General features: G+C 53.9%; 2 protein-coding genes across 7 annotated transcripts in view; one reads left to right on the top strand and one right to left on the bottom strand.

Annotated features, from left to right (window-relative positions):
- The first annotated feature begins 4,997 nt into the window (after positions 1-4,997).
- Positions 4,998-7,579, top strand: HYI (hydroxypyruvate isomerase (putative)). 4 transcript variants are annotated; one of them, XM_068539704.1, is made up of 8 exons: positions 4,998-5,221; positions 5,299-5,410; positions 6,348-6,462; positions 6,672-6,724; positions 6,839-6,888; positions 7,001-7,070; positions 7,170-7,304; positions 7,424-7,579. In XM_068539704.1, exons 1-7 carry the CDS (start codon positions 5,023-5,025, stop codon positions 7,261-7,263), a joined length of 693 nt encoding a protein of 230 aa, XP_068395805.1. In that variant the 5' UTR covers positions 4,998-5,022; the 3' UTR covers positions 7,264-7,304; positions 7,424-7,579. The 4 variants fall into 4 exon arrangements, with proteins under 4 accessions (XP_068395805.1, XP_068395804.1, XP_068395802.1 ...); XM_068539703.1 differs by having other exon boundaries at positions 6,672-6,750; XM_068539701.1 differs by having other exon boundaries at positions 6,637-6,724.
- The window catches only part of SZT2 (SZT2 subunit of KICSTOR complex), a 51,493-nt gene continuing 32,251 nt past the window's right edge, over positions 7,576-26,817 (bottom strand). For all 3 annotated transcript variants that reach the window (XM_068539697.1, XM_068539699.1, XM_068539698.1), the window contains 33 exons: positions 26,451-26,652; positions 25,532-25,631; positions 24,665-24,794; positions 22,579-22,731; positions 22,376-22,478; positions 22,181-22,286; positions 21,984-22,095; positions 21,236-21,354; positions 20,962-21,126; positions 20,607-20,691; positions 20,279-20,443; positions 20,023-20,190; positions 19,504-19,661; positions 18,903-19,069; positions 18,688-18,785; positions 18,466-18,598; positions 18,219-18,349; positions 17,987-18,087; positions 17,737-17,913; positions 17,274-17,541; positions 17,092-17,171; positions 16,882-17,007; positions 16,557-16,756; positions 14,566-14,656; positions 14,244-14,324; positions 14,091-14,165; positions 11,611-11,824; positions 11,035-11,188; positions 10,774-10,896; positions 10,260-10,665; positions 10,012-10,128; positions 8,614-8,682; positions 7,576-8,460 (listed from right to left, as the gene is read on the bottom strand). In XM_068539697.1, the coding sequence (XP_068395798.1) occupies positions 8,317-8,460; positions 8,614-8,682; positions 10,012-10,128; positions 10,260-10,665; positions 10,774-10,896; positions 11,035-11,188; positions 11,611-11,824; positions 14,091-14,165; positions 14,244-14,324; positions 14,566-14,656; positions 16,557-16,756; positions 16,882-17,007; positions 17,092-17,171; positions 17,274-17,541; positions 17,737-17,913; positions 17,987-18,087; positions 18,219-18,349; positions 18,466-18,598; positions 18,688-18,785; positions 18,903-19,069; positions 19,504-19,661; positions 20,023-20,190; positions 20,279-20,443; positions 20,607-20,691; positions 20,962-21,126; positions 21,236-21,354; positions 21,984-22,095; positions 22,181-22,286; positions 22,376-22,478; positions 22,579-22,731; positions 24,665-24,794; positions 25,532-25,631; positions 26,451-26,652 (4,721 nt within the window). In that variant the 3' untranslated portion in view covers positions 7,576-8,316. The remainder of the gene's footprint in view (positions 8,461-8,613; positions 8,683-10,011; positions 10,129-10,259; positions 10,666-10,773; positions 10,897-11,034; positions 11,189-11,610; positions 11,825-14,090; positions 14,166-14,243; positions 14,325-14,565; positions 14,657-16,556; positions 16,757-16,881; positions 17,008-17,091; positions 17,172-17,273; positions 17,542-17,736; positions 17,914-17,986; positions 18,088-18,218; positions 18,350-18,465; positions 18,599-18,687; positions 18,786-18,902; positions 19,070-19,503; positions 19,662-20,022; positions 20,191-20,278; positions 20,444-20,606; positions 20,692-20,961; positions 21,127-21,235; positions 21,355-21,983; positions 22,096-22,180; positions 22,287-22,375; positions 22,479-22,578; positions 22,732-24,664; positions 24,795-25,531; positions 25,632-26,450; positions 26,653-26,817) is intronic.

Genomic DNA, 26,817 nt, shown 5'->3' with positions numbered 1-26,817 from the left:
ATTCAATGCTGTTTTGTATAATGATGTTATTATTCAACGTACTGTGTGTGTGAAATGATTCTGTGTAAATGTGCTGAAATTTTAGTTATCGAGTCCTAACGTATAATAGATGTATCACGGATATTCCTCTATGACATACTTGGATACAGTAGAAACCTATGAAAGAAAAATTTTACCAAAGGTTTAGTTTCCTTTTTGACACAGTTACAAGCTATCATGAATCTGTGTGATATGGACTATTACTGGTAAAATTGAGTAAAGTGGGAAAGTTACATTCCGAAGCCTTAGAAATGCAGACTCCATGGTTCCAACAAAAAATAAAGTGACACTAGATTCTGAACACATGGTTGGATGTGAAAATATATAACATGATATATGGAGCCTGATTTGAACATGTTGTATAAAAGTGATAAAAAGACTGGGAGCTCAAATAAGAAAGTTAAAATAGAAATGAAGATGCTCTTGTATTAGAGCAAGGTAGGAAAAAGCTTAATGAAGATCGGGTGAAATAAAAATCATCAGCATAAACTCATGACTTTGAAAGATAAAGATTCCCTCATAGACACTGAGACCCCTAAGTTGCTATGAGTCATCCAGTTTACCACTACCAGCTATATGACATGATATAAATTCATGAAATGATATAAATACATAGCCCAAGTGCCCAGGGTCCAGGTCTTCAAATTGCTTCTTACCGAAAGCACCAAGTGTTTTTTGAAATGTGCACAATGCTTGGTCTTGGGATGGGAAAAGCAAGTTAGTTCTGAGACATCTCTTTTTTGGAAAGAATTAAGATGAAGCAGGAAGGCTAGCTTGATTGATTCCCTTACAGATGTTCCAAGCGAATACAACGCCTCTCTCGGTTTTTCTTGCCACGTCTCTCTGTACATCATTTCTACTCTCTCTGGCTGAGTGTCCCCATGAGGTATGGTTCTATTAAGAAGGAGAAAAGAGGGAACAGATGTGGGGTAGGCAACCTACAATGTCTATAACAGGTACTCTGGTTGGTCCAGCTTGCGTCAGGTGCCCACTCACTGACCAATCACTGTGGCTGGGAAGAGAGGATCTTATAAGAAGATGACAGCGTCTATTCACACTTAAGATGAAGAAGTGGTGAAAGTGATAATTCCCCCAAACAAGGGAACAGTTCCCAGAAGAAGAAAGGGAACCTCTACTAGATATCTATTGCTGCTAACAAATTACCCCACAGCTCAGTGGCTTAAAATGACAAATGTTTACTATCAAAGAGTTTCTGTAGGCTAGAAATCTGGGCGTGCCTTAGGTGGATGTCTCTGACTCAAACCTTGTCTGTCATGAGGCTGCAGTCAAGGTGCTGGTCAGGATCACAGTCATCTTAAGGCTCAGTGGGAGCAGACCTGCTTCCAAGCTCATTCACAGGCTGCATCAGCCCCTTGACATAGCTCTTTCCATAGGGCAGCTCACAATATGGCAGCTGGTTTTCCTCAGAGCAAGTGAGTGAAAGAGTGAGAGAGGGCACCCAAGACACAAGCCAAAGTCTTTCTGTAACCTAATCTCTGAGGTGACATTGGACCATTTTTGCTGTATTCTATTTGTTTGAAGTGAATCTCGAGGTCCAGCCCATATTCAAGCAGAGGGGGCGTGGAGACCAGAATGTGGAGATCACTGGGGACCATTTCACAGGCTGCCTAGCACAGGTTCTGAGCAGGTAATACAATCAAAGACCACTAGCTTGAGCAGTGACACACTGAATCCAAAAAGTAGTCATTCTAGTCTAATACAAACAAGCTGAGTCTGTAGAAAAACCTTGAGATTCTCATGATACTACAATGAGGATGTTAATAGAAAATGTGCTAACAGGTGGTAATAATGCATACAGAAAGTTTTAAAATTTTGTTCTTATTAAATATGAAACAGATACAAAATGATATTTATAAAATATATGTAAGATATAAAGAGTAGTGATAAAACAAAGATGTGTGATCACACCACATCAGAGAAAGGGGACGACCGTTACTCTTGAAGTCTCCAATGCCACTCCCTTCCCTCCCACTCCAGAGGTCACTATCATCTTGAATTTTGTGGTCATTATCACTTGCTCTTCTTTATAGTTTTACCACAGATGTTTGTAGCCCTACACAAGATATTGTTTGGTTTTCCCTGCTTTTGACTTCATGTAAATGGAATCATACTGTATATATTTCTCTGTGATTTGCTTCTTTCACTTATGATTATGTTTCTGAGATCTATCCATTCGATGTGTTCATACTGATGCTTTCAATTCGACCCAAACGTCACTAAGCTCTTCATATATTACTCTAATCCAGGAGCAAACTCAATTTTACCATTTGAGTCACCAGCTTTTTCTTCACTTTTATAAACAACACTGTAGGACTATACAACAACACATCTATACATGTATCAAGGGACATTTGAGTTAATTCCTTATTTTTGCTACATAAACAGTGGTGCTATGAACATCACTGAATTCTTTCCTGGTATACTCGTGCACAAGGTTCTCCAGGAGATAAACCTGGGCAAGGAACCGCTGGATCAAAGGTATATGAATGTTCAGTTTTAAGAAATAATGCCAAATTATTTTCCAAAGTGGTTGTAGTGATTTATACTCCTATCAGCAGTGAATAAATGTTGCAGTTGTTCCAGATCCCTTCCAATACTTGCTATTGTCTGACTTTTAAGGGTTTTTTTTTCCTCCCCAATCTGGAAAGTATAAAATGAAATTTCATTGAGGTTTTGATTTGCATTTCACATATTAGTTGTAATATTTTTTACGACATTGGCAAGTGCAATCCAGTGGTGAAATGAGGCTCTGAACTCTACGTGCAAGTGTCAGCCATTATCCATGTAATTATTTACAAGCTGTTGTTATCTTAACTGATCATCATACCTGTACAAGTTCTTTGATTAAAAGTTAAATGCAAAGAATCAAGATTTGTAATAACTTAGTGTAATGCTTATGTTGCAAAGTGGGTTAAGATATAAACAAATGGTGACTAAAGAAAATAATTGTCATGGGCATTGTACCTCTCTTGTATATATTTTGATACATTATGTAAAGGTGGTTGTAAGGGAATTAAGGGAAAAAGTGAGTCATGCACATCCAGTTTATACATCATCTCTGCTGCCCTACAGGGAATACAAGCGAAAAAGGAGTGGAACCATTGGAGGCTGGACAAATTTTGTTTCTGGTACAGACCCCAGCAGATGGTGGTGCTTTGAAAGTCTTAAATAAAATTTGCATACTCAGATTTACAGTGAAGTGTTAATAAGGAATTACTTACCTTAGATGTTACTCTGTATTGCCAACCATGGATCATAAACACGCTGAAGTTGGGATTGATTAAAATGTTAAACTTAGTGAGGTCACATCCTGATTGGACAGTACCCAAGAAACACGTTCCAGGAGGAGTCTGAGTTCCAAGTATACTGCCAGCTGCAGGGGGGCAGGAAATCTGGTGATCAGTCATAGCTGGTGGCAGTCCGTGCTTGGAGGCAGAGCTGAAGAAACAGTACCTGCCAGGCACTTGGATTAACTCTGAGTTGAGCCTGGACCCCAGGTGTCTGGGTGAGCCTGACTTGGGATGCAGGAGAGCAGTGACAGGAAGACAGCGGACGCTGGGTGCTCCCGATGTTGCACTTCAAGCTGCTTTTTGTCAAAGCTAGTACAGGAAGCAGATCAAGATGACGTCTATGAATGTACTGTCCAAGTGTAAACTGACAATATTTTTGAAAAGCCATATAGCACAGTCGTCAAGAACTTAAGCATGCTCCTATTTTTTCACCCAACTTGGAATCTGCCCATTCAGTTGGGTTAGTGTGGCTGAAATATTGATAAATCCATTCGAATGATCTGAAGAAACATTAAGAGGCTACAGACACAGAAACCCGGGAAAGTCTAAACATCCTGGCCTTGGGAAGCGTAGACCTGGGAGCTGCCGTGGGTTTGGCCAGTCCTGAGAACTCTGCAGCAGCGGTATCTCAACGTGCTCCCCCTACTCACAGTGCTCAGTTTCCCACCCCCTCTGCTCCAGCTTTTCTTTACCACCTGACTCCTGCTTATTTAGTTTCTACAGCCACAGTCATCTTCTGGCAAACCCACCTCCTACTTGGCTCTCAGTATTTCCTTGTTTGAACTCTCCAAGAGGGAACCTGATTGGCCAGACTATCTTTCCAAATTGGACAAATCAAGGGTCTTGGGCTATTCTATGGATTGGCTGCCCTTGGATCAGATGGCTTTCCGTGGTCCAATCAGCCGGGGTTGAGAGGGGGGGACAGCCCGCCCATAGCCGCTCAGTGCAGAGTCCAGGGGTGGGGGCAGTTTTCCTTATAAAGGACTTCGTACTTTGTTCCTACAAAAGGAACCTAAGAAAACGATTCAGAGATGGGACCAAGAAGTGCATTAAAGTGCTTTTATAGTGCACGCGCACACACACGTTGAACTCCCTAATGACCATCAACAGAGTAGCATGATCAGTTCTGGGCTGTCCAGGTGCGGAACAGTGAGCAGCTAATTCAAGGTTGTCACGGGAAATGCTCACGAAATAATATGCCATAAAACCTTATATACACTATGATCAGGGTTTTCTAAGAAAAGACTGCACGTGTTTAGTTTTTGCTCTGTACGGGAAAGTTAATGGGTGAGTGGTGCGGCACACACTTTCAAATGTTCCATAATGAACAGGTACTCTGGTTATAAAGAAGGAAAACACGAAGCGTTTGTTAGCGTCCACGCTCCTTCACGTTAACTGGGGCCGCGCCCTCTCCCCGCGCCGCCCTCTCCTGTCAGGGAAAGTGCACTTTTCTGGCCAGTCCGCGGTTTTTACGACGCACGGCTTTCCCAGCCGGAGAGAGCCGGCACGCGGCGCCAGCGCGCCCCCGCCCGGCGAGGCCGGGCTCCTCCGCCGCCTCGGCGCCCGCCCCGCTCCCCGCGCGGGCCCTCAGTCCCTTCCCCTCCCCAGCCCCGCCCGCGGCTGCCGCCTTCCGGCTGCGCGGACTCTGCTCCACGCGCGCTCCCGGCCGGCCATGGCTCCGCTGCGCTTCTCGGCCAACGTGTCGTGGCTGTTCCCCGAGCTCCCCGGCCTCCCCGCGCGGCTCCGAGCCGCGGGCAGTTCGGGTTTTGAGGCGGCCGAGGTCGGCTGGCCGTACGGGGAGCCGCCGGAGGCGCTGGCGCTCGCGGCGCGGGAAGTGGGGCTGCAGCTCGTGCTGATCAATACGCCCCCGGGTGCGCCGTGGGGGCCCGGGCCCGGGCGGGGCGAGCCGGGAGCGCGAGCCGGGAACTGAGGCCCATTCTCTCCGCAGGAGACCGAGAGAAAGGGGAGATGGGTCTGGGGGCCGTTCCCGGGAGGCAGGCGGCCTTCCGAGATGGGCTGGAGCAGGCTGTGCTGTACGCCAAGGCTCTGGGCTGTCCCAGGTATCCTCCTCTCTCCAATCCCCCGCCCCCATGACCCACGAGAGAACAGGCCGCCGGGACTTGAGAGGCTCAGGGGTCCGAGCGCACTGGCCCTTCTTCGCCCCTTCCGTCTGGGTCCCTTGTAAATTGCCTCCTGTATTTCATCTGTTGTGTGTCACTCTCAGTTTGCAACTCTTTCTTGCTCAACTCTTGCTGGGATCCCATGCTGGGAGCTCAGTTTGACCTGGGAGATAGATAGCACAGTAAACAAACGGAGTGATCCATTTGAGGACAGGTCAGTTCAAGGAGGCTGTGGGAGCAGGTAGGCAGTAACTCTTGTCTGGGATCAGAGAAAGCTTCTTACAGGTAGTGAGTAGTGGGTCTCTAGTGGGCACTTGCTTGAGGTAAGGAGCATTCCAGTCAAGGATGCAGGGGCCAAAGGCTAGAGGGGCTTGGTGTGTTCTGCAGAGTTTACGAGGCTGGAAATGTAACCTGTCTGCTTTAGAGGTGGCTGAGAAGGATCAGGTGGTGAAGTGAGGGGGACTCAAAGTGGGGCTGATCTCATAAACGTCAAATCCTGCACAGAGCAACCAGGCTGAGAAGGAACTGGCAACAAGGGGTTATTAAGGGGGTGGAGGGGTGTGTGTGCAGAAAACAGATGGGAAGCTAAGAAACAGATGAAAGGAGGAGAGACAAGCAGCGCGGAATTCCTGAGAAGGGTAAGGGTCAAAGTAATTTTTTAAAGGTGAGACTTAAGCATGTTTGCAGGCACGAGGAGAAGGGGCACGGAAAAGGAGAATTTGGAAGTACAGGAGGGGCTAAGTGAGAGACCTGGGGAGATGGGAAGCTGGCATGATCAGAGAGCAGCTGGAAGAGGTGCACCCAGGGAGCGAGGGAGTGAAGGCTCGCGCTTCGAGGATGGACTCCACAGCCCCCTCCAGGCCCATTTTCCCCACAGGATTCACCTGATGGCTGGCCGAGTGCCCCAGGGGGCTGATCGAGCAGCAGTCAGGGGTGAAATGGAGACAGTTTTTCTGGAGAACCTGAGGCACGCAGCTGGGGTTTTGGCTCAGGTGAGACAGTGAAAACACATACAGACACACATGCTTCATGAACGTCTGTGTGTGTGGAGGGGATGCACAGTGGGGAGGGCAGTGAGGCACAAGCCTGGGCCCTGGTCCTGGTCCAGGCCGGAGGGATTGGTGACGGGCTTGATCGGTGATTGACTGAGGGGGTACAAACCTCAGGGAGAGCTCTACTCATGGATCCCGCCTGGTGCTAGGAGAACCTTGTGGGGCTGCTGGAACCCATCAACACCCGCATCACGGACCCCCGGTACTTCCTGGATACGCCCCAGCAGGGTAGGACCCCAGCCCTGTGTCTCCTCCTGTCCCTTGATTCTTGTGCCCTCCTTGAGTCTCATGGCCCCCTCCCCGGTTTCTCTCCCAGCGGCAGCCATCTTAGAGAAAGTTGGAAGACCCAACCTCCAGTTACAGATGGTAAGTGGGAGAGAGGGAGTGCTTCTCAGAGGGCCCATGGGCCCGTGTTCTCCAAATCCAGGCAGAATGGTGTGGCCTGCAGGGTCTGTGACTGTCGGAATCTCTGCCCCAGGACATATTCCACTGGCAGATCATGGACGGGAACCTGACAGGGAACATCCGGGAGTTCCTGCCCTTCGTTGGTGAGGGCCCCTTTCTTGGCTTCTTCCTAGTCTGCCATGCTGCTTCCTCTGTCCTCCCACTCTTTCTACCCCCCCACGTCTGCCCACATCTGCCCCCAGGGCACGTGCAGGTGGCACAGGTCCCGGACCGAGGGGAACCCAGCAGCCCTGGAGAGCTGAACTTCCCCTATCTGTTCCAACTGCTGGAAGATGAAGGCTACAAAGGCTTTGTGGGCTGCGAGTACCAGCCTCGAGGTGAGGGTGGGCTGAGCTCCAGGCCTGGCCCTGGGGAAGGGGATCTGGAGGGACAGGTGTCGGGCAGGGGCTGTTTTCCTCCTCATGGGTTGAGACGCCTCGGGTCCCTCTCCCCTCAGGAGACACGGTAGAGGGCTTGAGTTGGCTACGTTCGTACTGGGATAAGCGGGGCCGCCCACAGGCTGGCCAGTGAGGTCCTGCGCTCCAGCCACACACCTCTGGGACGGTGAGCTGCACATCCCGAGTCTCCTCTGAATTAAAGACAATCTGCTGAAGGTTTCCATGTGTGTATGTTATTGCAGGGGGAAGGGGAGGGACACACAGTGTCTAACTTTTCAGTTTCTTTGGGTCACTTCCTTCCTGCAGAGAAGGGACATACAGCTCACGTTCAAGTCCTCCAGTCTGTGCCAGTGTTGTTGTGGAGATGGGAGAGCTTTCGAGCCCACCACCTCATGTACAGATGAGAAACCAAGGGTCCGAGAGCAAAGGGACTCACCCGTGGTCACAGATGCTTCAAAGGCAGAGCTGGGATTGGAACCCAGGTGTCTTATCTCAGTGGCAACTGTCCAGCAATAATGTCCCAGTGGGAAGTGAAGAGCACAGGGCTCAAGATGGGGGTGGGGGAAGCGGGTGGCTGACAGCAAGCCAAGACGCGGAGGCAGGATTCAGGCAGAGGAACTCTAAGGGGTCTACGTGCCACCTGATGTGAAGAATTCCCAGACTCCACCAAGTGAGCAGGGAGGAGGAGTCTCCTTCTGGAATGGCCCAGGGACCTGAGATGGCATGGGCACCTCAGGGAGGTGACCGGACCTTCTGGATCCCTGGGCTGGTCAGTGGCAGCGAGTGTTTAGGGAGGGCAGCTCCTGCTACCGGGTCCCCAAGACACATTCACACAACCTCTGGCATCCCTCAGTGTCCAGTCTTGCCTGGGGGCCCAGAAAGGCTGGTCAGTCCTGCTGCAAGTGGGCAATCCTACAGAGCCATAATTTGAGGACATTCAGTGGTCCATCCCTCAGAGGAGGCGGGTCCAGAGGGTGAAGCAGGCTGTGTTGATGACGGACTCCAGGTGGTGGTAAGTAGAGACCAGCTGGGCAGGGGGGCTCTCGCTGTCCTGGGGCTGTACCGGGAAGGGCTCTCGGAAAACCACTGTCAGAGACTGGGGAACACGGGGCGGGGGTGGTGAGAGGAGGGCAGGCTGAGCCCAGGGAGCAGGGCTCCCCAACCTCAGCAGGCTCTGGGATGGAGCATTTGGGGTACAGCCTCCCACTAGGCTGACACAAAGCCCCTCACTGCCCCCTCCCGTTCTCACCGTCTTTCCCAAGTGGGAATCCAGAAACACTAACACAAAACAGTCAGTGAACTTCTGATTCAGCACAACCTGTAGCAAAAGACAAAATGAGATGCGGAGTGAGGCACAGACCCTCCCTGAAGGCATCCTGAAAGTGGGACCAGTCTGAGGAAGGCCCGCTTCCATCACCACACCTGACCCCACCTACACTGTACGGTCACCCAGGACCTCCTCCAAGCCCAACCTCGGTCCTCATCCTCACTGGCTCCCGGTTAGCCTGTCCAGCCTCGTCAGAATGAACGAGTGGTACTTGACTGGAAGGCCCTGCATAAGCTGACACACTGAAGCCCATCAGCAAAGGAGGGTTCTCTCCCCTTGACATGAGCCCTCCTTTGCTCCTGGGTTTCGTATCTCTGGCCTCCCTGATGTCTGTCCCTGGTGCTCAGCTTTGTGATCTCTCCCTGGGCAGTTTCTTCTATGCCCAGCTTCCGTCACCACCTGTTTGTATAAGTGCTGCCTACACCTCTCTCCTGAGCTCCAATCCCCGATGCCCATATACCTTCTAGACTGTGGTCCTCGAAGGTCCTCCTGGGCCTCAGACTCAATTCTTCACCCTTCCCCCAAACCCACTCCTGCTTCAGCGTTCCCGCCACCCACAGAAGCATCCCCATCTGCTCACACCCACCTGCACTACTGCAGCCTTACCCTAACTAACCTCAGCTTCTCTGGGCGATGCTTTGTCACATCTTGAAACTAGTCTTCCCCACAAGCACTATGTCGCAGGACCCCTTACCACAGACCAAGTACCTTTTCTTTTGAAATCTTCTCTTGAATGTCTCCTCTCCTGATCGCTGCTCTCGTTGGGGCCATCCTTTAGGCTCTCAATCCCCAGGCTTGTGCCCACTGCCATAGCTCTCCCCTCTACCTGTCCTTCCCAGCAACTTGTCAACCTCTACTGTGCACACCAATCACCTGCGGATCTGGCTGAAAGGCAGGTTCTGAGCCAGCAGGTCTGGGGTGGGGTCTGAGAGTCTGCACTTCGGTCAGCTCCCAGGTGGTGCTGACGCTGCTGGTGTGAGGGCCACACTTTGGTGAAAAGGCTTGAAAGCCCAGGAAGTCCTTTCTGGGACTGGAACCTCCAAGACCAACCACTCACAAGGTTCCAGAGCTTGGCCCTCAGGATCGCTAGCCAAGGTTTGTGCTTTTGTGAGCCCTGAGGGCACAGCTCTAGGTTATTCTCAGTGAATCACATGCTGTGGCTTGGTGCTTGAAGGGTTTTACATCCATCTACCGGTGTGGTCACTCCATCTCAGCCTCCCTGTTTAGTCAGACTGGGGTTCTTTGAGGGGGACCCTGTCATCTCTCTGATGAGGATTTCTGCTGTGTCTCCCCTTTCAGAGGAAGGTCAAGGAGACTTACCAGGTACTGAGTTCCCAAGTCTGGGCTCTGGAAATGGCGACAGCTCTGGGGAAAGCGGCTTAGGAGAACCTTGATCAGGCTCTGGTACCAGGAGACCGTCATAGACAGGAAGCAGTCCTAGGGGAAGGTCCACAGCCATGGATCTGCTGTTCCAGAACCACCTCTGAGACCCCTGCAACCTCTACCCTGGCTGCCAGTGGAATTCCTAGCATCCATCCCAGCCCCTTCTGGATCCCACAGCTGCTTACCAGCTGGGGGTCGATGTCCCCAATGGATTTGGCATGGACTGCTTCTAGGAGCTCCTCCAGCTCGGCCAGGGCCAGGCGCCCCCCTAGTCGCAGCCGATCAGGTCCTGGTGGTTCCAGCAAGAAGAGGCGCTTCCAAAGGGTGTCCCGACGGCAGTGCCCTCCAGCCAGCCGTACCAGCTGAGCCAGCTGTGCCCGTGCCACGCCCACCTCTGCAGCCAGTGGGGGGAAGAGGGGAGCCGGTCCAGGGGCCAGACCAACCCCTGAGGCCTCCCCAGGGCTACCGGCTGAGCTCCCAGGAGCCTCTGGCTCAGGGGGCAGTCTGGGCGGCTTCCGGAACCGGCGCATGTCAGCAGTGAGTCTGGGGAAGAGCTCTCGTTGGCTGGTGAGCACCACGAAGAACTGCAGCCTAGGGTGGGGAGGGGACAGGAGTGTGACGGTCACAGCAGGAGAGACACGGGGCAACAGCACGGAGCGGCTGGGCAACGGGAAGGTTCAAGGCAGGGGATCTGCTGACCGCAGAACGTGCCGTTCGGCCTCTCCTTGCTCCTCAAAGGGTGCGGCACAGTGACAAACAAGCAGAGACACGTCGAAGTCGTCCTGGTGACGAAGTCCCTCAGAGTCCAGGTAGGAGCCAGAGCTGTGCGGTGGGGGTTGGGGAGACGTCAAGCCTGAGGTTCTGATGAAGCCAACCCCACCCCTTCTGCCCAAGAAAACACGGGTCCCCCACTGCAAGGATGGCCCCGACTCTGGCTCCAGGCATCCCCTCTCGCCTTACCTGTGCCACGCCGACACCAGGGCGTACTCGTTATGTTCCGGGCCTCCTGGCCGGGCCATCCGCAGTGGCTTCATGTGGTAGGAGCTGGCATGGTCGGCCACGTAGTTGTACAGCTGGTGGGCAGCAATGAGCGGAGTGGGGAGCTCCAGGGTCCCTGAGGGGCGAGTTACAGGAGACACTGAGTCTGGGACAGACACAGTGATCTGGTGGGGCCGGAGGATGGGAATCCCTGAGGCTCTGATTGGCAGGCAGGCCGATTCTTTCTGGGGAGTTCCTGAGGGACATGGAGATGGGACAGAAGTGGCTCAGGACACACAGGGGGCAGGGTACACACGACACAGGATCTAAACTTTGCTTGCTATGAAAATTAAACCAAACTTGCTATGAAAACAGACTGGGAAGAACTTAAGACAGAGACATGGGGACAGGGTCCAGGTGACATGAGGTGACTGACCATATAGGACAGGAGAGGCAGAGACAAGGTCTGGCCCCCGGAAGTGGTCCCCCTGGCCCTGGCTTGAGACACCTGGCGGCCTGTTCTTTTTCGGGTTCACTGGCTTGCCCCTGGGCACCGACCTTGGTAAATGTGATTGCGGCCGAAGTGGGGCCCATCAGGGTGGTGGGCCAGGAAGTGTCGCAGGAAGGTGGTGAGGTGGTAGCCGTGCCGCAGCACCAGGTGGGCGCCCAGCACGTGCTGGTGCACGAGGCGCAGGTGGAAGTCGTAGCTAAACGAGTGCACATGCATCAGGTCTCGCACCTTGTCACACTCCTCCGTGAACAGCATGGACAGCTGGGGGGGTGGGGGGGGACCAGGTCAGGAAACAGTGGCAGGCTGCCCGCACATCTCACTTCCCTCCTCTTGCCTGGGAAACGGCAGCTCAAGATTCACCCCGTCGCCGTGGGCCCCTCTACCAGAAACACTTCCATGAGAAGCCCTCCTCATTACATTATGCAGTGTTGTAACTCTGTTTACATGAACTGACCATTTTGAGACATGAACCTTTTTACTCTGTATCCCAGTCTCCACTCAAGTCTGGCACAGATTCACTCATGCAACAAATACTTGTCGAGTGCCTACCACGTGCCTACCTGGCACTGTTCTAGTTGCTGGGGATACAAACCCCTACCCTCAAGGAGCTTACAGTCTAGTAGTGGGGAGATAAGACAATAAATATTAGGCAGAGTAAATGAGTAAATAGCACGTTAGTAGATGGTTATGGAAAATCAAGCAGTAAATAAAGCAGGTGTGGTTTTAAACAGGGTGGTCAGGGTAGGCCAGATGTGTACTTACTTACTATTAGAAAGGTTTTCCTGGTCGCTTCCCATCTCTCCAGCTTTATCTTCTCATCAAATTACTTGCTCTTCCCAAGTATACCACATATTTCCTCTATGCTTTTGTACCTGCTGTTCTCTTTGCCTGAATGCTGCTCCCCCTGATCCCCAAAGCTGGCTAACTCCCACTCATTTGTAAAGCTTCATCTGGGACATCCTGCCAAGGCTAGTCCAGGGCTGGCCTCCTCTAATTCATCTGTGAATGAATGAATGAATGAACGAACGAACCATTGATGGAGGAAGAAAGGAGGGCAGAGACACAGAGCTGGTGCTTCTCTTGGTGGAAATCAGCGTTACTGAGAGTGTGTTAACAGTTGGATAGGTGATGCTAGAATGGCAGAATCTACCTGACCGTGCCCTTGGGGGCACTGGGCATAAAAATTAACAGGAAAGGAAATCAATGACTGTAGAAGCAGCAGTTGCCTCGGAGTCAGAGTAGCTCCATGACCTTGGGTAAGTCACAACCTCTCTGCTTCAGTTTCCTCATCTACCATGGAGATAAAGGAAAGGTCCTCATAAATTTAGAGCTGCGTGATAAACTGCAGTAACCAAGGATGAGCCTCAGAGTCAGAGACCCAGCTTGCAACCCTAGTACTGCCAGCAACTAGCTGTGTGCCCTGGGGCACATCACTTAACCTCTGTGAACCTCAGTTTCCTTATCTGTACAGTAGGAGTAAAGTTCTCCTCTTCCCTTAGCATGTACACTAAGCAGTTAATAAATACGTAATAGCTACAATAAAGCAACTTAGAAATCTAAGTAAGGTTAGAGATTAGACATGTAGGGGCAGAGAGAGCCAAACTGGGTGGAGATCAGGGGGCAGGGCAGCCAGGACTTCAGGAAGCTCAAGAGAATAATGGGGTGGGTCCTTCCCGCCAATACTACAGCAAAGTGTGAAAGAGTGCCTGCCTGTCCAATCTGCCTTCTGTGCCCTGGCCCAGGTAGGTTCCTGCACTCAAGTCACCAAGCTTTCCTGGATCTCACTATCCTGTGATGGCTAGACCAGGCATCCACACCCAAGTCAAAGGCAACCACCTGTGGGCTGGATCTGAGCTGTCCAGATACGGGAAGAGTTTGTGCCATCTGTACTGGAGGGCGACAGACCGCACCCAGTCAGACCCTGATCTCTCAGAAACTCAACTCGAGGCACAAGGAAGGCAGAAGCCTAACAACGAAGGGGCCGAACTCACTCAAGGCTGGAGGGTTTCGGGTCTCTGACCACACTCAGTCCCGACTCATTCGTTCTGAGCCCTCTTGAGTGCTCAGAACCTCATGGGGTGCAAAAGCCCTGCCTTCAGGCAGTCAGACAGGGACAGAAATAACAACTGAGTGTGGGGGCTGTGCTGTGTGGGTGGGGACTCTAGTCCACATTCTAAGTGTTAGTGACTACATGGACAGTGCCAGGTTGTCCCCAGCCCTAGATTAGGCCAGGACTGCCCATGGCACCGACCCACCCATGTGTCAGATTACCCGCTCTGCTCAAATGTCCTGTCTACCCATCTATGGTCAGTGCCAGAATGACCACAGGGCCAGACCAGCCACTGTGCTGCACTGCCTTCTGCCCCCAGCGCCATGGCTGAATACAGCTCTGGACTACCACAGAGTAAGACTGGCGCCTGAGGCGGTCACAGCACTGGAATGGCCCAGCCACCTGCAGCACCAGATGGTCCCTGGGGCTGCACTGACTACGCCTGAGACCCCACGGCCCTCCGTCCCCACCACGTACCTGAGAGTTGACAGCTTGCCCCATGGGGATTCGGGAACATTCCAGGGCAAACTGTTTGACACAGAAGTAACAGCCCTGGAGAGAGGATGAAGATGAGGTCAGGAGGGCAAGAGACAGGTGGGCCTGGCTCTCCCGTGTAGTGCTTCTGCTCACCTGGAAAGCCAGCTCCATGAGGATGATGCCCCCGGGCAGTGCCCGCTGCAGGTGGTACGTGGTCACTGGAGAGCCAGTGCTCTGCAGAAAGGAAAAAGACTGGGGTTCAGGGGCAAGGGCAGGGGGCTCACCAGCCTCGGACCATCGGGGAAAAAGTCCCCTGGGTCAGTGACTTTAATGGTGTCAGGCTGGGATCAATGACCTCAGTCGTCACCCAGAGCCCCTGGCTTTAGGCCTTGGGCAAATAATTCAGGCTCAGTGATGCTGGTGTCTGAGGCATCACTGATTTCACTCTTGGGGAAGGAACACGACGACGTGTTACCTTGGGGCTCCCTTCAGTCTTGGCTTTCGGGCAGGAGAAGGAGCCCCGACCTTCTGTTCCAAGGATAGCCATGGCCCGCAGCCGGCTGGTGCTGCAGAAAAGGAAGAGGGACAAGGGGGTGAGGCAGGCCAGTGGGGTGAAGGGTTACGGCTATCAGACCCAGAACCCATTTCACGTGGAATCGTTCTGCAGGAGAGGAGACAGGCCCAGAGAAGGGAAGAACCTGCCTGGGGTCCCACGGTGGGTAAGTGGCAAGGCTAGGCCAGGAGTCCAGGGCTCGATTGTGGGGCGGGGCTCTCTCCACAGCAGCTGCTGCTCTAAGGGGGAGGCGGGGATCAGGCCCCTCTCTTCCAGTGAGAGGGTGAGGGTAGAGCTGCAGAGGCTGCTGTGACTGGGGGGAGACACCTATGAGCGGATGGAGATACCTGCTTACTGTGGACAGCAAGGGAGGGGAGAGGGTGATGTGTAAGATTTCATGGGGAAAGTGCAAGCAGATCCTTGATGCCCTGGTTAGGGACGTTCCCCTGAGAGGGAAAAGGGGTTCTCTTTTGACCTGGGAAGGGCATTTTCAGTGTTCCACAGGCCTGCTGTTCTTCATTTCTCAACTCAGAGGCAAAGGGAAAAGAGAAAGAGGGCCAGTGAGACCCACTCATACTCAGGAGCTATAAACCACTGGAACTCCTGCTGGGGGTTCAAAGCCTCTGGCGAGAAATGCCCCACTTAATCCTCAAGGAAATAGGGACCAGACCTAACTAGTGATTGGTGATGGTTAGAGACTGGAGAGCAAGGAAGGCCTGACTTTAAATTTTCCTCTAGAAACATATTTTTAATCCTAGTATCTTTGGTTTTAAAAGGGAATTCTGATTTCTGGGAAGAACATAACTGAATGGGAAGGATGCGAACTCCAGAGAAATCCCTACAGCTGGGAACTGGCTGCGGAGGGCAATGAGAAGAGAGCTCCTCCTGGGGTCTGTCGTTGAGAAATAAGAGGGGTGCTGAATGAAATGTCCCAGAGGTGCAGGCCTGTCCTCTCTTCCTAAGGCCTGGAAAAGAGAGGGAGGCCTGGGAGGTGGAGAGCTGGTTACAAAAACGCTAAGGAGTTGGAATTGGCTTTCTGGGCCAAGAGGGCGTCTTGAGTAAGGAAGTACAACTTATATTTACTAGTTTGAAAAAGTATCAAACTGAAAGCAGAGAGGAGGGAGAAAACAAACTCACACATCTGGATACATGAAAGCAACGGCATAACACGAACAGACATGTTCCCATGCAGCCACTGGGAAGGAGCTGGGAACGTAGAATCTGGAGGCTCAGACGTTGAGAGGGGCATAGGGCACGGGCCACAGAAATGGGAATTTGAGACTTGACACAGGATGGGAAAGGTGGTTGCAGTTTTCACTGCGTTCTGGGGAGAGGGAAGGTGTTGCCAGAGGAGCTGTCTACTACTTCCCAGGACTCAGACCTCCCACTACTGGCCAGTGAGTGAACATGACCAAGAACAGGCCAGAGGACAGTGATGCGAGTAGGCCCATTGCAGGGGTCCTTGGTGAGAAAAAAACAAAACAAAAAACAAACAAAAAAACATGGTGAGAAAAGAACTTCCTGGGCCAGGAACGATGTAAATCTCTGGAGAGGTCAGGAGGTGATCAGGACAACAATCATTAAGACCCAGGTCCAAGAGCTTGTACAGGACTGGTGTGTGTGGATGGACACCAGCGTGAAAGCACAGAAGACACACGTGGGCAAGCAGCTCTGTGAAAATGTACCCAGTTTGTGTATGAACGTGGCCATGAGTTCCAGGAGATGTGTGAGGCTTACGGAATGTGCTTGAGGGCTGCAGGTAGGTGTCCCAGATCCTCACGTGTGTGTGCAGGCCTGATGAGATGGTGGTACGCAAGGCCCAAATTACCCAAATAGGACCCAAGAGGAAGGGTGTGTGGGGCCTCACCTGCTGTGGAGGAGGAGAGGAGGGCGGGGAGACGAGACGCGCTCACCTGCGGGCGGGCGAGGGGGGCCGCAGGGGCACCAGCACAAAGCCCATGCTCTGCAGGTACTGCACGTACTGCTGCAGGAAAGCCAAGCTCAGCTCCTTCAGCCAAGGCTCCTCCCGGGCGCCCGGTGGAGGCCCATCCGAGGAGTCGCAGCTGGCGGAGGCCTCTCGGCTCCCAGACCCTGACTCAGGGCGGTGGCGCCGCTGTGGGAGTGGAGATTAAGAAAGGCTCTACCCACCGTCAACCACCCTAGCAGGGGTGGAGGAATGGAGGTCCCCGTTGGGTAAAGGGAGGTCCCACAGGAGAAATCCAGAGTCTGGAGCCTCACCTGCCCCTCCAGGGGCCCAGAGGTCTCTGGGGGCCCATGCAGCCAGGCTGCGGGGTCGAAGAGCAGCGCCGTCGCACAGTAATGCACCAGGCGAGACGACTGTTTCAGGGTCTCCAGCTCCCCGGCCTGGGGAAGTGGGCAGTGAGCACCGGGGCGGTGGCCAGGGCAGGGTCATGGGACGCTCCCAGAGGACGCGGGTTGGCCACTCACACTGATGGGCATGCTGGCTGGGGCGGAGCGCTGCTGCCACGTTACAAACAGGTTCTCCATCTTCATCTGGCGCTCCAGTTCTGGGGGTTGGAGGCATTAGTAGCGGCCCTCAGGAGTGGCCACCTCTCGCCCTGCCAGACTCCACAGATTGCCCAGCCCGCTGCCCGGCTCAGCGCCCTCACCTCTGCGCTCTGCCATCTTGATCTCCAGGAACTGTTGTCCATGGTAGGTGACAGGATCGGGCGGTCTGGGCACAGGGCCGAGGGAGGAGCTGGGGCGGGCGGCCGTGATATCCCTTAGGGCCTCATCGAAGGGGAATGTGTCCAGGGGAAGGGGGCCCCCACCCCGAGAGGACCCACTCAGCCGTCCCTGCTCGCGGCTCAGAGGGGGACTTGCACTCCGGATGAGGGTCTCTGCTTCCATGGTCGGCAGCAGGAATGGGTTTGGCTCCTAAAAGAGACGGAGCCTCACAATGGGTCCATGGCCTTTGCCCTCAGACCTCCTCTCCCACCGCCCCCGTGGCCTCCTCTCTCAGACTCTCCCGCCCCACTGCCCCTGCCCTCAGCCTGTCCCCTCTCCTTTTCCTGAACTGCTACTTCCTTTAGCTGACCACTCAGGAGAGGAGGGAACCTGAGCAGCAGGCACCTTTGCGTCGCGCACTGGGAAGTCCAACTGGCCGTAGTGGTGGAAGAGCCCAAGCTTCTGGCTGAGGAGGCAGAAGATGAGATGGGCGCGTGCGTTCTGCCACTGCACGAGGCGAACCAGTGCTCGGCCCAGGGCCGCCCCCAGGTCTGGAGCCCAGTTGTAGGTCAGCAGCTGCAGCTGGAAGTCAGGGCTCAGCGTCAGTGGGATCATGGAGCCCCTCCTCCCAGCCAGCCCCTGGCCCCACGTCTACCTTCTTGTCCATGACCTCCAGCAGCAAGAACCTCTGCCGGGGAGCATTTCGCCCCAAGCTCCCGTCGCCTCCTGGCTCGAAGCGCTGCACGGCTTTGGCAGCTACGGGGTCAGGGAGGGGCAAAATGAGGGTCTGGGGGCCGATCCCCCTTGATCCCACCCTGCCTCCCACGGGGTCAGCGGCTCCAGGGTCAGTCACTCTGAGCCCACCCTCCTCCAGGCCGTGGCCTCACCCTGCTGGGTGGGTCTCCTCCACTGCGAGAAGTTCCTCCCCAGAAGCAGCAGATGCCGCTCAGCTGCCGGGCGGGGAGTTGGGCCCAGCTGTCCAAGGGAACAGGGACTGAAGATCTCTGGCTCAGAAGCCCTAGTGGGAGGGACAGACAGAAAGCAGACCGTCCATGGCCCCATTCCCTGGTTATCTCCTCCTGGGCCCAGGCCCCCACCTCTCCTACCTCAGCTTCCGTGAGACCCCAAACTCACAAATGCTGCTCAAAGATGCGGACACTGGTGTCTCCAGCCATTGAGGTGACCAGAGTGGTGAACTCAGACAGGACAGATGGGAGCAGGAACCGGGACACCATGTGAGTGGAGCTCCTGGACACCGAGGCACATCCTGGATCCAGGACACAGAAGTCACGGTGGGGCTGTGGCATGGGGACCAGGGCAGGAGCGTAAGGGTGGGAGAGGGGGCTGGGGTCTCACCCATCTGAACCATGAACTCCATCCAGCGCTGAGCGACAAGAGCAAACACAGGCTGCAGGGTGCCCGCCTCACCCTCCTCCAGCTGTGTGGTCCTGCGTCTGAAGACACAGCAGGAGTAACAGCCTTGCACCCCCATACAAGACGGCTGTGTTTACACGCACCCAACATCCCCTGTGACTTCACACCACACCTCCCATGACAACACACACACACACCTTTGTCTCTGGGCTCCAGACTCTGGGCCTGCTGCCCGCTCAGTCCCACCGGGAGTCCGAACACTCTCTGTTTTGTGACGCCTCCGGCCCCGAGTGTCTTCTGGCCGATCCAGGACAATGTCATCAGTTGTTTTGGGGGAACCCAAGTCCCCACATTCTGTTTTACTCTGGGGACAATGCAGTGAATGAGGAGGGGCTAAAGGGAAGGGGAACGGGGCGGAGGACGGAGGCATCATGGAACGGTAACAAGAGCCTGGAGGATTTGGAGGCCCGGGTTCAGGCCCTGGAGGCTGACCAAGCAGCCTTGGACAGGCTACTCAACTTTCCGGAGCCTCAGCTGCCTCACTGGTGAAAGGCCTGCTGCAATCGTGCAGGCTAGGAGGATCCGACAGGAAAAGTGGAAGTGAAAGCACTTAACAAGCTGAGGCTCTCTCTGTATCAGTGAGAACTTGCCACGCTCTGCACACTCCTATCCAAGGCACAGAGCAGTTTTACACAACAGGAGATCTGGGGCAGGGCCTGTAGGAGCGTGTAGGGGAGACAGGAGGCAGACAAGAAGGCAGATAGATGTCAACTTCACCACCTCCCTCTTTCCCATTACCAGCATATCCCAGAAGCTACGTCGGCCAGCTTTGCTTGGGGGTGTCACAGGCTCGCCAGGGCGAGGGCCAGGGCCAGGGCCAGGGCCAGGGCCAGGGGGAAAGATGCTAGTTCGGCCTGCAGGGCTCTTGGTTTCCAATGACCCGCTCTTGAGACTTCCTGTGGGCAGCAGACATTACAGACTCCTGTCACTGACCATCAATCCCCATTTCAGACAATCTAGCCCCAAGACTGGTAAGAGAGTGATGTGTCACTTACTCTACCTGTTCCTGAATGGCAGTATATGCAACTGAAGGTCCATGGCTGTGTGAGTTTGTGTGAAGGGAGTTCCTGACCATATATTCCCCCTCTCTAACTGAGTGACCAGCATGCATACATTTCTACCAAGGCGTATCACCTTGCTGATGCAGGGAAGGTGATGGACAGTTGTGAATGTGTATTTCAGATGGGGGCTCTGCGACGTCTCCCCAGACTCTCACGTTTGCACCTAGACCTGTGAGGTTCTCCAGACCCTGCGTACCTGGGGACGTGTCCTCTGTACACAGTGAAGCTGGCAGCAGCCGGAGCTCCATGATGGCATCAGCCAGGGACTGGCGAGCTGCTGCTCGGAGCTTCTCCTCCAGCTGCACGATACTGATGTTCCCCTTTTCCCACACATCCAGTCGAAGCCGTGGGGCCCCGTTCGGAGCTGGAGGAGAGAATGGGGGCCACTTGAGTGTGTCCCTGGTTTCTGCAGCATTAAATGAACACCCCCTCCTCTGACCAAGCTTCCCTACCTGAAGAATTATCCGGCATGTCTGGGCAGCGAGTGACTTGAGTCAGCTGCTCAAATTCCTCCTCCTGCAGTGGGTCTGGGGGCCCCGGAGAAGAGGGGGGCCATGATGCCAGTGAGATGGGGGCTCCCTCCTTATCCACAAAAGCTAGAGTGATGCAGGCGACCCCTGGGTAGAAATCCACAGGAAAGCTCAGGTCTGGGACTTCCAGGCCCTGCCCCACCCCACCCAATCCCCCTCAGCTGCAAGGCTGGGAAAGGCCCTCAGCCGCGGGACAGGAACAGGCTTTCCCATGCCTGGTGGTGCCACGGGCCCAGGCCCTGCACTGTACCTTTGCCCCCAGTGCCTTGTCCTCCAGGCTTGTTGTACAAGTAGATGTCCAAGTCGGGGAGGCCACCCTGTGGTGGGAGTGGATGCTGCGGAGAGAACGGCCACCGAGCACTAAGACCAGGCAAATGGACAAATGCCATCAGGGAACGGGTATCCACAAGGAGAAGTGGGGGACAGCTACACGTAGAAGCACAGGTAGATAATAAAGGCCGGGGAAGGGGTGCCTGGGTGTACACAGGTCCATGGGCAAAGGTACATTGGTGGGGGGCATCTGTAGCAAACAGTTACACAGCAAGGGTGTGTGGTGGGTGGAGGGCCTGGTGCACGCGGGTGGGGAGAGGTGCGTGCAGTCTCACCTGGAAGTGGTTCCAGCTGTTGCTGTCTGTGTACTTGGGGGAGTGCAGGAAGATGAGCAGATTCTGCCGCAGGTACCAGGCCAGGGCAGGAAGCCAGGGCCTGCAGGAGGGCGGCAGCGCCAGATGCAGCACCTCCGAGGGCAGACTTCCAGGGGGCTGGATGAACTGCAGAGAGAGGGAAGGAAGGGGAGTCAGAGATGAAGGAAGAGGTTGCCGCGGAGACCGTCCCTGCGGCTGCGGCGGAGCCACACAGGGAGCCTGGGAGGGAGCTGACCTCCACGTCAGCCGGCGTCAGCTTGCAGTTCCGAACGAGCATGACCGTGATGACGTCCAGGGTGGCCTCATCCAGGCGCCGACGCAGAACCCGCACCAGCTCATCTGTGATCTCGGGACCTGGACACAGCCACGGCGGCAAGGTGGGGACACGGGCGGAGGATCCAGCTACCCCCATCCCAGACCTTAACCCCAGATTCAAACAGGCTCCCATGCACCAGAGGTGGCCAGCACCAGGCTCTGGTTCTGCCAAGCTACTCGTCATGTGACCGTGGACAAGTGAGTCTAACCTCTCAAAGCCTCGGTGCCCCCCACATTACAATGGGGATAATAATAGCAACTACCTCATATGTTGCAGTCTTAGCCCAAGACTAGTGCACACTTTTGAGCCATAAATAAATTAAATGAGCCAGTTGCCTACTGGATGCCTCAGGCTCAACGTATCCCAAACTGAACCCATCATCTTCACCCCAAACCTGCCCCAGTACCCGGCCAGTGGTACCACCATCCACCCACACAGTCACCCAGGACAGACATCTGGGTGTCAACTTTTACAGCTCCTCTTCCCTAAGCTGCATTTCAGTCAGCGACAGGTCCTACCCCTAAACATCCCAGGAGCCTGTCCTTTCCCACCCAGTTCCTGCTCGAGAGAAGCCCAGAGCACAGCATGAGCTGGCATAAGAAGAGAAGTCCCAGAGGACTTTGGAACCTCATCTGGTCGCTCCCCGACCCCTCCGCATGGCCCTCACCTGCCTGCCCTACGCCATGCACCAGCAGCTGGATATGTCTGTCCACTTGGCCCACAGGACGAGCAGCATCTGAACTTCGGCTGGAGGCCATGTCCAGGGGAGAACGAGGACCCTGCAGGGAAACTCTGGTCAGGGCCCGGCTCCAGGGAGCAAAGCATGAGGGAGCACGGGGGCATCGGGGAGTGGGGGATACATGCCGAGGCTTCCTCAGAGTAGATGGGCTCCTGGCTTCGGGACAGAGCTAGGGACGGGGGCAGGGCATCGCCGTCCCATGGCCGCTCACTGCAGGACGTCTCCAGGAGCCTGGGAAAGAGTGGCAAGGGCTTTGGACATACCTCCTCCTGCGCCAACCTTAACCCATGCTGTAGCCCATCTTCTCAGGGCCCACATACCGCAGATAGTACACAGCCTTCGTTGCTCGCTCCTGATAAACAAACATATTCTTCCGGTTCACCACGGAGAAGGCATTGAGCACAGAGCGCAGGGCCTGGATGGCTGGGGGAGGAACATGGGTTCAGGAAACTCCCTTCTCCAGATCACCCCCCCGACCTCGACCCGCCTGAACTCTACCTGCCCTCTCATGTCAATCACATACCCCGAGAGACCCCCATGCTGGGCCCCATTTTGAGTCGTGAGTGGACTCGAATCACGGTTCCCCACACAACGTCACAGGAGAAATGGCCAGGGACAAACTGCATGGTGGCTGCTAGGTACCCTCGGGGTCCACAGCTCTCATCAGCAGCGTAATCTGGGGGAAGGGAGACAGTGGATCAGAAACGGGACACAGCCCTCGGCCCTCAGAGACTTCTCACCTGTGAACCGGCCTACCTGTCCTCACTCCCCCTACTCCTCGGGCCTATTACTCTGCAGGGGGGATAGATGGTCATTTTGGGTAATAAGATAGGACCATGCTTTTAGGCAGATAAGTCACAGCACAAAGGTTTTCAGAACTATGTCAGGGAGATGTGGAGAAGGAGCTAAGAAAAGGTGTCAGGCAAGGCAAAGCCTGAGAAAATCCTGAAGATAATGCGAAGACACTCTGAGCCCGTCAAAACATATACATATACGTATACACACACATATACATATACGGGGTACACAACATACACCCCACTTGTGTACTCATTGGGAGTTGCAACAATAACCCCATTAAAACAAAAAGGGCGTGACTGCTTACACACACGTGCAGCAAAGTGGGGGGAAACTACGTCCTGTGCTTTGGAGGACAGCTATCCCAGAGAACCCAAAGGGCAGTGTGGCTCTACACAAGAGCCCATGGCCACAGCCCATGGCCTCAGTCCACCCTTTTTAGGTTTCCAGGTCGATGAGGAACCTTCTGGTAGGTCAAGGTGGCAATTTGGTTTCCCAGAGAAGCTGCTGTCAGATGTGAGCAGCGTACAGGACACCTGGGAGGCTGCAGAGTCTGGAATGGAATGCTGGTTGCTAAGGGTTTCAGCAAAACCATATGGAGAGACTAAAATGAGGAAGGGCTGGGTCTGGATTCTGACTGATCTTACATCCTGGGCTACTGGGAGCCATTGTGAAGCAAAAGTGCTTGGCTGTCGTAGCTCATACTCGATTTGCAGAAGATGCTTCAAAACCCTGGGAAGTCCATCAATTATGGGGATTCTGCTTTGATATGGAATACATCCCAGGATGAGCTGAGAGATGTACTCTCCCGGAGCTGTTAGGAACGTTCGTCCACGGACTTGCTGAGAATGTTAAAGATAAGGAGTGATCTGACTTTTATAACAGAGAGACAATGGCAAAGGAATGGCATGATCTGGCTTTCCTCTGTGAGCTGGGGTGAGAGGTCATGAGGAGTAAGAGAAGGAAGCAGAATTGCGGAGACTTCAATTACCATCTCGAGTAGATTATCACGTTTCCTAACCATGACCAGAAATCTCAGAAACCCCGAAGGGTTCTGTGCCTGCCTGCCTGTCTGGAGGGACAGCCAATCAGAAGGCAAATCCTTCTACCGGCCCTCAGGCTCCACCCCTCTGTTTTTCTCCCCTGTGAGCTGGCCTGCTTGTCCGCGATGCCCCTGCCCCCTTCTTCGGCCCTGTCTATTACCCTGCAGGGGAAAGACGGTCATTTTGGAAAACAAGGTAGGGCCAGGCAGAGGCGTGCATTTAGGAAGACAGGTCACAGCGGGGGGCCTCTTCCGTGTACCTTCTCTCCTGTATTTCTCCCCCTCTGCTGGCTCTTTCCCGTGGAACATAAGGGTGCTCAAGTCTCTACCTTATTTTATTTTATTTTATTTTATTTATTTATTTATTTTTTTACCTTATTTTAAATTCCTGCCTTGCCTCCCACCTTCCTTTAGTTTCTGCCGTATCTACTTTGTCTCTTCCTTCACTGCCAGGCTACTTGAAAGGCTAATTAGTCCCAGCTCCTCTTACCTAACATCCTTTCATGTTTCCATTTCCTCTGGTTTCTACTCCCGTCTCTCCATTGAAAGCATTTTCACTAAAGTCACTGATGAACTCGCAACAGCCAAACCTGGTGATCCTTTTCTGTCCTCTCCTCCCTGCCCTCCCTGTATTACCTGGCACCGATGGCAATTAATGGTGACTCTACCCGCAGCTTCTCAACAGAGTCTTCGATAAAGGCAGGGGCAGCAGCATCCCCTGGGGAGGGAGGCTCCTGGGTGGGACCCACCATCACTGGGCAGGACTCACCATCACTGGGCAGTGGTACCCGCTGACGGGAGTGGAAGGGGGTCTCGCTGCGCCATAGATCTTCTTCACTCTCAGCCACCAGAAGAGAGTTACACACGTGACTGTCATGAAGGTCCTGAAGAAGCAGCCGCTGGGAGAAGAAGGAGCAAGGTCTCAGGGAACTGAAATATTCCCCCATACAATGGTGGGGGTGGTGAGGGGTGATCAAAGGCTGGAGAGAACGCCCATTATCACTGGGGGTTAGAAGTCAAAAAGAGCATCTGTAACCACTGGGAGCTCAGAGATGATGTCTGACAGTCACTGGGCTCCGGGCTCTGAGCACTGAAGCCCAGATAGGAACATCTGTCCCTCCTCTTTGCCAGAATCTGTTCACCATCTTTCAGGTCTCAGCTTAAAAAAATCTCTTCTTCCCAGCTTTCCCTGACACTGCAGATGGTCAGATCCCTGTTATACGCTCTCACACCAGTCTCTGCTTTTCCTCTGTAGAAGCCTTCACAATTGTAGTGGAAATAGTTTGTGTGTTTTAGTTGTTCCATGTCTATCTCCTCCACTTGACATAAGCTCCAGAGAGTCAGGGTTTCCCTCTGTCTTGTTCACTATCATGTCCCAAATGGTAGCACAGTGCAATGAGAGGGAGCGTCTCACAGTCACTGGGAGGGGATGAGAGAGTGACCCACTCTGGGGGTGGGTTAGGGAGAGCTCCCCAGTTTGTAGGGAGCCTAGGGCGTAATAGCATCCCAGTAACTAAGGGTCAAAGAAAACATCCAAGATGGGTCAACAGCCTCTGAAGGTCAGGTTCCTGGAAACCCCTTCCTCATCTGGGCTGTGTCCCATGCCTGGAAAGCCCTGCCCCCGGCTGCCTCTTACCTGGTTGACCTCCCTGCAGATCTCCCCAACTCGCCTCACCAGGAGCTGCTGCAGGTGGCGACACTCAGTGCCTGGCCCCCCATCCTCCCGAATCAGGCTCCTGGGAAGGATGGATCGGACACAGAATTGCAGTGGGGAGGGTGTCATGGGAGTTGGCGCCAAGAGGAACCATGAAAAGGAAGGAGGACTGGACAAGGGGAAGTAAACAAGATGGGAACTGGGAAAGATGGAATTCTCAACAGCAATTCTGGAAGCCTGGGTTCCATGCTTGCCTCACCAGCTGCCATACTGAGGCTTCCATCATGCAGCTCACCTTCTCTACCCTCAGATCTTCTTCCTCAGAATGGTGGGTCCTCCCTTCTCTCAACACCCCCACCCCTCTCAACACTGTGATTAGAGCAGTACTGAACCAGATACCTAGGTATGGATCCTGGCGCTGCCACTTACTAACTGAGACCTTGGGCAAGTGTTTAACTTATCTGTGCTGGAGTTTCTTCATTCAGACCACGAGGATAGTAGTACCTCATAGGGCTGTTACAGATTAAATGAGTTGATCCATGTAAAAAACTTAGAACGGTGCCTGCCGCATAGCAAGTACTTGTTAAATATTATCTATTATTCCTTATTTTTATATATCTACAGCTCCTGAAGCTGCTGTGAACTACAGATGCGCTTAATGCTCGGCTAGGAACCAAAATCCTCATCAGCTTTTCAACTCCATTAGGAAAGCAGAGTGACGTGCTTTACTACAATCTGTGGGAAGTGGTCAGGAGCCCCCAACCTTAGAACACAAGTCAGACCCCTACCCAAACCCTCAGTCCCAAGTCTAGCCTTCTAACGACACTGAAGAGGGGTGATGTGGGACCAGGGAGAAGAAGCTAACATCAGAGTCAGGGTGTAGGGCCCCGCTGCTCCTTACCGTGCGTGTGCATACACTTCCACACGGTCCTGCAGCACCCGGACGATGAGCCAGAAGTCAGGCAGGCAGGGCCCAGGGAGGCCCGCGAGCGAAGGCTGTGGAGGTGCTGGGCCGGGCGGGGTCCGCAGCGTGAAGGGGGCCTTCTCACCTGGGGTCTCACTGGGACCCTCACTGTCTGAGCCACTGCTGCCACCGTCGTAACCTGCGTCAAACGTGCTGAAGTTCAACCCCATCCTTAGGCTCATCTGAGCCCCAAGTGTATCAGCTTGGTGGGCCCCTCCAGGTTAGTCCCTTCTGATGGCCCTGCCCAGACCTTTCACTGTGCAGCCCTGAGTCCACTTCCCATCAGCTTAGTCTTCCGTGCCCC

Source organism: Eschrichtius robustus, chromosome 3 (assembly GCF_028021215.1).
Source record: "Eschrichtius robustus isolate mEscRob2 chromosome 3, mEscRob2.pri, whole genome shotgun sequence".
Lineage (NCBI taxonomy): Eukaryota > Metazoa > Chordata > Mammalia > Artiodactyla > Eschrichtiidae > Eschrichtius > Eschrichtius robustus.
The sequence above is the reverse complement of the archived record's forward strand: the minus strand, read 5'-3'. Positions and strand labels throughout refer to the sequence as shown.